Source organism: Enoplosus armatus, chromosome 18 (assembly GCF_043641665.1).
Source record: "Enoplosus armatus isolate fEnoArm2 chromosome 18, fEnoArm2.hap1, whole genome shotgun sequence".
NCBI lineage: Eukaryota > Metazoa > Chordata > Actinopteri > Centrarchiformes > Enoplosidae > Enoplosus > Enoplosus armatus.
Window position 1 is genome coordinate 7964333 of NC_092197.1, and position 9025 is coordinate 7973357.

Consider the following 9025-nt stretch of genomic DNA (forward strand, 5'->3'; position numbering starts at 1 on the left):
AAGGGGTAGTATAAAAACAAACAAACATCAGAAATGTCTTCAATGTGGTCCACACTGCAGCTCACTAACATGCCTGAGGTAAAACATGAGGAGTGGGTTAGACAACACCAATAAAACTCACATGAAAAGAATTATTCTCTGTAGGCTTTAAAGTAACTTAACTCTACATTTTTGTGTTAGTAAATGACATGTAGTCACTTTATTACATAATCAATCGATTGGTCAGTTTAGTGTTCTTTTCAACATAGGTTATTTGCACCTTTAGTTGCCCTGTAATTGGTGGATCAGGCAATGTTGGATTTTTCAGATTTTTTGATTACTGGATTTTCTCTGAAAAAAGGCAAATATGTACCAATAAATTGGGACCACGATCAATTGATAATGTAATAAGGTGACTAAATTTAATTATTAGTAAATTATACGCATAAAGAACTTGTAGTCACAGCCTATATTCTGTTATATTCTATTCCTGCAGTCACACATGCAAACACACAGCTTTCATTTATTTTGAAAACTTTATTTTCCTGTAAAAATGACATCATTGCAGCTAAACCCTACCACATGTATGTAAACTATATACATGTTCAAATGCCTTCATATATGCATTGCAGTTCATACTTCTTTACACAGCTCCTGTTGATTTACATGCAGATGAGGGATGTTAAATAATAAAAAGAACCAGTGCCATACATGTTGCTTGTTTGTTGCGCACAACTTTAATTTTTCTCCATCAATCTCCATTACTTGCCAACTTAAAAAACAGAACAATAAACATGAATACTGTCATAACCTTTCAGATCTACCCTGAACTAATCTCACTTATATACTGCCAATGAAACCATATTGATTTTCCTCACAAAAAAAAAATATTGGTCTTAACTGAAGTATTAAAAAGAATCAATAGCACGCAGGTGATTTCTGATGCAACATTATTGTACTTTAATTGTTCCTTCATTTCAAACTGATCACAAACAACAGCCTGTCCTTGTACACTAGCTGATAATGATCCAGTGTTATTAAGAAAGGTGAATGTGGAAGTAGTGATTTTTTTTGGAAATGTAAAAGGCTTGTTGTACACGTATATTGAGTATCAGCAATCAAAAAGAAGAGGAAGAAATAAGACAAAAAGTCAAAATGAAGACAGCTCTTTTAATCGTCATCAAAGTTCTGTTGTAAAAGGAAGTTGGCGGCCAAGTTCTCGTTCTTCTCACAAGCAAAGTACGCTTGTATAACAAGTCCCTCTGGGAATCCTAAGGCTTTTAGCTGGAATTAGAGAGAAAATTGTAAATTAGCCAAACAGTACTTTAATAAGAAAATGACATCAGTTGTGCGTCATATTCCAGCACTTCTGAACTTTGGACTGAGGGAAAAGTGACAGTGTTGTGCTCCTCCTCACCCTCTCGATGGCCTCTTTCTCCTGCGGCGTGACCTGGATGTAGCTCATGTGACTCCCGCTGGGTGCATCACCTGCCACCCCTCCGGCTCCCCCGGCTCCTCCGGCTCCACCTCCACCACCTACAGGCACTGCCTCTGGATTGGGTTCATTCAGCATCTGGATGAACTGCTCTTGGTGGCTGCTGATCTCCTACAGGTGTAAATGAACAGTTGAGGAATGACTATGGAGACTGTTTGCTGTTCCTTTATGCATTTAACTCAACGAAGTGGAGCAAAAGTATTATTAAAAAACAAACCGAAAATAATGATTGACTGTTGTATATTTGCTTTTTAATCAATAAATTTGGGGTCTCAAAAGAGACAACTTAAAATTCTGACTTTTGGTCACAAGTATGGGTCAAACTCAAAAACACTGGATCCTACAAATCCCATAATGCCACAATGCAATAGTTTCTTTCATTAGACGCCTAAATCCCCTCGTCTTTCAAACCCTACACCTACAGTTTGTAATGCAGGCTTATTAAAACAAGTACAAACTGAGATCATATTTTTTCAAACTCCCTCCAGAGCCACAGAGGACATTTTATGACTCAGTATGACACGTAAACTGAACTTCATGTGTAGAATCAGTGAAGTACCCCTTTAAGTGAACTGTGACTCCGATGCTTAAACCATGAACTTAATAAATCCTCACACACATCCACACTGACTGCAACACTCTTGTCACTTAAAAACACATCAAGCTCTGTTGGTACTTCACCTGCAGCAGCTCTGGGTTTTCCCTGCCAATCTCCTGCAACAAGGCAGGAAGCAGGGCGGCGTTCTGCTGGATTAGTTGTCGCATCACTTGGAACTGGGGCTGATTCCTCAGGAAACTCAGGGGGTTGCCTGTAAGGATACAAGTGTGAGTTAGAAAGTTTCATCAGCAAAAAGACAGACACAGGAAGGAAGCAAACAAATATTTACTCATTGAGGCTGCTGAACGCAGAATAGTATGGGCCACTTACCTCCGCCAGCACTTGGTGAAGAGCCGGTGTTGGCGGGAAGACTAAGACCACTTGTGGGTGCAGCAGGAGCTCCACTCACTAGAGGCACCACTGCATCCGGTCCTGTTGCATGACCCTGATCTCCTCTGCCTGGAATACCCTGAAAGAAAACTCGTGAAATAAAAGGCCTGACCTGAGCAGGAATACTGAGCTCTATGACTGCCCAAAGCCAGACTGAGGTGTAACCTATCGTTACCAATCCAGCAATGTGCTAGGGGCCACAGACGTAACACTGTTCTTACTGTGAGCAGGTACTCCACAGCTCTGTCCGGGTTGTTGAAGCTCGCTCTCAGAGCTGCTACCACCTGCTCCCTCTCGTAGCCCATGAGCATCATCTCGTTCACCATGGCGTCATATGATGGGCCTGTCACTAAGGGAACACACAAACACCAAGTGCATCATCAGCAGTGGGACTGCTTCACAGTGGATCAACCTTTGTTTTGCCAAGTACAGCACTGTGGCCACATTTAAAGCCAGATCAGAAAATTAAGAACTTAATCCCAATCACTTTTAATTGTTAATGACCCAATATTTGCAAATTAATGTCAAGTTTTCTTTTATTATTGAACATAAAATGTGCATTAGTCATTTACTTTAAAACATGGGTGTCAAACTGTCAAGGCCTTTATCTTCTATGTTACATAAAAAGAAACAATCTGCCTCAAATGCCGAAAATTCACATCAATGGCTACATGACTCATAATAATTAAGACCTACAGGATTTGCTCTGAGCAAAGCAATATTTCCAAAGCTCAGAGCATGTGGCCGTGGGGAACTGTGGGATTATGTTTTGGCCGAGCCGCAGTATCCGCCTGCTTATTGATTAAGATACATCAATGCCAGCATGCTATGGGTATCCACAAGAAGCAGGGTGGGGCAAAATGAACAAACAACCACGAGATGCGGCTTAAAGGCATTGTGGCAAAAAGTAAGTTTTGCACAAATGCCTTACAATAATGACCGACAACTTATGTTTACAATACAGCCTTACCTAGAGTTGAAACTGCCTCATCAATTAGGCTCATGTTTGTTGAAGCCTCCGAGCTTCTGCAAGAGAAAACAGACCTTGGGTGAGGCGCGATCTGCACGTCCCTTCTCAAAGAGAGACACACTGAAAACCACATAGATAGTTGAAGACAGACATCTACCCATCTTTACCCGACAGGGGTGGAAGCTGGTTCAGCAGAGGAAGACTGTCTCTCCTCTGGTTTGTCATCTGTAGAGGCACGCTCTGTTGTGTTTTCCGAGGTGGATGATGAGGCGGGAGGTGCTGCGGAAGCTGTAGTGCTGGGAGCTGAAGTGGCAGGTGAAGGTTGTTGGGCGGCAGAGGCTGCTTTAGTCTGCAAGACAATTTTAAAACATAAAAATATGTTACTTCTCCGATATCACTTGATAGTCACAATGGGTAATTTGTTTATAAGTTGTCATCAAAATGTGAATTTTTGGCCGTCTTTGTATTTTACTTGTGGTGTCTTGGCTATCCTAAATTATACAGATAAAAGCCATTATAGACTTAAACTCCTATGATATAGCTAGCTTGAGCTTTCTTCCACATATTCTGATTGGCTATTTGAGTTGCCAAGTCATGTTTTATGCCCCTGAATATGCAATCTACAAATAATGTGAATCAACAAATACAGAATCCCACTGAATATTTCTAATGTTTCCCAATGTAATACCAAGCCCACATTAAAATTAGTGAAGCTATTTAAATGTGTAACCCCTGATCTGCCCCCCTCTGCATGAAGAAAATATAGTACTCTTGTATTATATTTCATGGGAAGTATGTGTTAAAGCAGGATTAATAAAGCTTTTCTCGTTGTGTATTAAATACAGGAATACATCATGTTAGGAGTTCAAAAAGCATGAACATAACACACTGTATATTTTGAGGAAAGGGATTAGTGTTAAACAATCTCTAAAGATAATCTTATCTGCAAATGTACTGGAATATATAGGAGTAAACCAGAGTCAGACAATGCTGTCCCCACTATAAATCAGCTGTGTTCACACTGTGAGCTACTTGTTCGAGTGCACCAAAAGAGCCTGTTCAGCAGCTCCAACAGACAGACGTGTGGTTGGCAGTGGAAAGAGAAGGTCACAAAACCTAATCATAGTTCAGTGTCAGTCCATATTTATAACATTCAAAGGAATGATGTTCTACATAAAAAATGTCATAAAATCTGTTCAACAAAAACCACCATTTACTAAAACTATTTGTAATTCCCGAACCTTTGTCACCATGACGACCACAAAGTTCTTCTCATTGATTTTGTATTCTTTGATGGCTGTGTCATCGTTGAGGATTTTACCTGGGAAGAAACAGAAAAATTAGACTCCATTCTATTGGCTTTACCTGCCGTGAACTCTGAAATAACATGCAGCGATGTAACAATAGATGGTATCACATTTTATCGTTGAATAGAAAGTTGTTGAGCTGATAATTCTCCTGCTTTTGTCACCACATCTGGTTCTTTTTGTTACATTGTAAAGCACTGCTTTTGTTTCGTGTTATGTCTGAGAAGGCATTTTAAGTAGGTCACACAAAACCCCAGTGTCTAAAATGCTACAGTATGCTTATAGATACACAGTGCCTATAAAATGTCTTCAAATGTCTTCCTCCCTTGGAGTGTATCATGTTTGAGTGTTTTAAAACACAAAGTACCTTGGTGTAATTGGGAAATTTTGAGACTGACAAAAATCCTAATCACTCCCTGTTTTTCTCCCACGTTCCCCAAGCTTTATCTATATTTTGAAAGACAGATAACTGCAAAGCTTGTTTAAACAAATGAAGGTAGGCATGTCATGAAACACTTGTGAAACACTTAACCAAGCTGCAAGCTTTGCAGTTATCTGACTAACATTTTCATTTGATGTGTTCTTTGGCAGGTTTCTTGCTATAGGATTTTTGCTATGGGCAACAGGAGATTAAAACCATTAGGGAAAACCAGCCCTTGCTGTAGCTTTAATGTATCCACATAAACTCAACAGAAAACACGCTGCAGGCCTTCAGCAACTATTAACCAGCTTGACAGCGCTGCATCTTTATATCTACACAATATCGCTGAAGAGCCAAAATGACACGGACAAAATAAATCAATTTAGGCCTCTCAATGCATAAGTAAAAAATCTGGTGTGTAAACATCTGCATAAAAATGCATCAGCTATAATACATGTGGAAACAGATCCTTACAATTACACAAGTTCTACTATAACATGATTCAGAGGAACGCAAAGAGTTGTGCAACTTGGTAAAGGCTACATCCTTGATCGCATTGCAGACCAAAGAATGGGCCCACAACAAAACTAAATCTAATAATGTTTTTACAACCTTCTTTACGGCTGGTTCACATCAGTTTTGTTTGTAAACCCAAGTGAAGGACAACCCCCTGAAAATTACATCTCCAATAACAATAAGTTATGAATCGGGATGTTCCAAGGCAATCTGCAGGATGGGGATTGAGGGGGATCCAGGCAGGATTTGATTGATTGATATAAGTTATTACAAAGCCAGATCTATTTCTGATTATCTGCTAGATTGCTCCGGGTATGCCAGCTGTCAAAAAATGCCACATTGTGCTCCATTAAAACACTGGAACTGCACAGCGGTGAAAGCGAGGTAACCACGAGTGAACCACCAAGGGTCTAAACAGCAGCCAGCAGTTTCAATTATTTATCAGCGTGCACCAGCAAGAGATGCAATTTCTGCAATACTCTGGAGGTGTACCACACCTTTAAAGTGCTGCTGTTGATTGAAAACTGCATATGAACTCATGCTGGGTCGTGAAGAGAAGCTATCAACCATTGTCCAACTTTATTGCCACCATGGTTAAAGAGTCACTCTCCCCTCTCCATTTATAGTGTACAAAATGCTATAGGATATGTTACAAAATATGACAGGAAACCATTGAAAGAAAGCTGTAATGCAGACAATACCTTTTTAACGCAGAAGCACTCAGCTGGCGAACATTTTTAATATTTCAATAATCTCAATGTAGGCTCACTTGAGGCTTCAAGAGCACTGTGAATCAAATCTACTAGCTTGAAAGATCCATGTTAGCTTTCATGGCAACTTTAGGCTCCCCATGACTGTACAGAATACAACATATAGACAAGATAAACGTGGATCCCAGAATGTATCAGGAGTGCATCTTATGTAGTTTGTTAACAGACCTTCCTGTCAGTAACAGCATTACAAGTGCACTGCTAACATGACTAAACAGTGTACTTAGATTAACACCCAATACATAAATAGAATAAAACAAAAGGCAGTAATTTTGAAGGAATTTTTAAATGTATTGTGTACTCTTCAGTAAACCATTCATCTGAAAACCAGGGCAGTGTAGATTTTGACTGCATAGGAAGGAGAAGAGAAACTCTTATCAAGAAATGTGAGGATTTAAGAAGGGTTAAAAACAGCCTGTAACATACCAGCATATATCAGTTTCAGTCCAGAAACCGAAAAATTGTCCTTTCCTTTCTCCTGTTCAATCTTCTCTTTTAATGTCTTCACCTGTGAAAAAACATTATAACACTTTTCGTGATCCTTGTATACTATGATATAATCATACAAAATTAATTAGCTTTTCCGCCATAATTTCGCCCAACCCATAAATCCTGCTGCTAGCACCATCATTAAACTGGACTTGAACAGACATAACACTTTAGGTGAACTACCTCAGAAACCACATTGAACTCTGAATTGAAATTACAGACGGATAGCATAACAAAGTTTTATACCTAAACCAAGTTCCCAAAATTTAGCTTTCATGCTTAAATAGATTGTAACGTTAAGTTAATATGGTGGCTGTATACTGGCTGCTAACGAAGCTAAGTTATTTGCAGGCTTATGGACAGTAAAAGTTAACAGTTAAAGCTGCAAAAATGTTAAATTGTATTAAAATGTACAGTAAGTTAGCCATCAAACCTCAGTCATCGGCGGTTGATTTGATTTTTTTCCACCAAACACAACGTTTAGTGCTGGTTTCACGTTAACGTTATACTAGCTACCTTAAGTTTACACTTGCGTTAACGTAGGTAAGTTAAACGTTATAATATACAGTAGACAACGTTGATTAACTGTTACTGTCACCAATGTGGTGCTAATTTTGATTTACTTCACATAAACTGAACTGTGTTCATTTATCATAACTTACAGGTTTAGCTACAAACACTAAACGCTAGTCAACGTTAATGCTAACTTGTCATCTTCCCCCCCATCTGGAACCTTAAATGGGCTGCGGCTAAATGCCGACCCTACAAACTACTTTCATGACCAGTATTTAATACATTACGCTAATATGTCTTAATTCCCGCGTCTAACACAAGCTATATTCAGCCGAATAGTCGGTCCATCTAAAATGTATCTGTCGTATTTACGCAGACCTATTTGCCGATCGTCTAATTTGAAATGGTCAAAAACTGAAGTACTCGGTTCCAGGACATACCCAACTCCCATTCCACCCCCTTCACAAATGCAGGGTTTCAATTCTCACCGTCTCCTCTTCATCGATGTCGATTTTGAACGTCTGCTGCTGTAATGTTTTCAAAGTTATCTGCATTTTGGCGTCTGACTTTTTATCCCCGGGCCAGGTTTAAACGTTGAAGGTCCAACTTGCAAGAATCTTGGCTGTTTTCGTTGGCTCATTACAAACTGTCAGCAGCCATGACTTTTCGCCTTTTCTTCTTCTGCGTAAGATAGTTTGGCTGCAGCGCCCCCACTGGTTAGCCTTGGAAGTGCAGCGAAAATGGCCATTTGTTTTCTCCATTTAATTTACTGGTGGAAAAAGTATTTATCACATCCTTTACTTAAATAAAAGTCGGGATACCTCAATTTTAAAATACTCTTTTACATGGAACAGTCCTACATTCAACATTGTACTTGATTGATTACTATTACTGATGCATTAACATATAAGCAGCTTTTAAATATGTAGTTTGTCAATGTGGAGCCAAATACCGACTTTATATACTGTTGGATAGTTTAATATGTATAAAAATACGACACTGCGTCATATTCTGTAAGGTGATCATATGTTCTTTATTTAAAATCACTATCAGCAAACAATAAATGTAGTAGAGTAAAAAGTACAATACTTGCCTCTGATATGGAGTGTAGTAGAAGTGTGAAGTAACAGAAAATGGAAATACTCAAGTAAAGCTAAGCTAAGCACAGTACTAAAGTAAATGTACTTGCTTACCTTCCACCATTACTTTAATTTGACTTGACTGGCTGGAAATTACTGGAAAAATAAATAATTGAGATTGTGTTCTAAAAATATATACACTCTGCAGTATAATTCCACTTAAACAGTAAAATACAAAAATGTATACAAAAATAGAAATAAAGACAAATATCTAAAAAACAAAAAATAGCAAACCCTTTAGCCCTGTCCACTCTAAAGAGCCCTTATGAATTTAGCATTTTATTCAGTCAGTTATTTTCATCATGTAATACAGTGCAAGGTAAGGGAGGGTCATTTATAATAAGAGTATAAGAAGAGAAACATAAATTAAAGCAGCATAACAATAAACACAAGCCACAACTCCATCACTCAAGCAAATGTATTTCTGACCGGCTAATT

At 38.7% G+C, this 9025-nt stretch overlaps 1 protein-coding gene across 1 annotated transcript; it reads right to left on the reverse strand.

Annotated features, from left to right (window-relative positions):
- Nucleotides 1-915: 915 nt before the first annotated feature.
- Nucleotides 916-8115, reverse strand: rad23b (RAD23 homolog B, nucleotide excision repair protein). The gene is made up of 10 exons (XM_070924294.1): nt 7937-8115; nt 6873-6954; nt 4674-4753; nt 3600-3781; nt 3433-3488; nt 2684-2811; nt 2403-2541; nt 2156-2283; nt 1397-1585; nt 916-1263 (listed from the first exon to the last, which is right to left on the reverse strand). The coding sequence occupies exons 1-10, from the start codon at nt 8000-8002 to the stop codon at nt 1150-1152; spliced, it is 1164 nt and encodes a 387-aa protein (XP_070780395.1). The 5' UTR covers nt 8003-8115; the 3' UTR covers nt 916-1149.
- Between the last annotated feature and the right edge of the window lie 910 nt (nt 8116-9025).

Bases quoted from the DNA above. Each gene is read 5' to 3' on its own strand.
- rad23b (XM_070924294.1), bottom strand. From the start codon at position 8,002: ATGCAGATAACTTTGAAAACATTACAGCAGCAGACGTTCAAAATCGAC. The intron at 6,955-7,936 runs GTGAGAATTGAA...GTTTTTTCACAG, and splicing joins ACATCGATGAAGAGGAGACG to GTGAAGACATTAAAAGAGAA. The intron at 3,782-4,673 runs GTTCGGGAATTA...ATTGTCTTGCAG, and splicing joins TGGTCGTCATGGTGACAAAG to ACTAAAGCAGCCTCTGCCGC.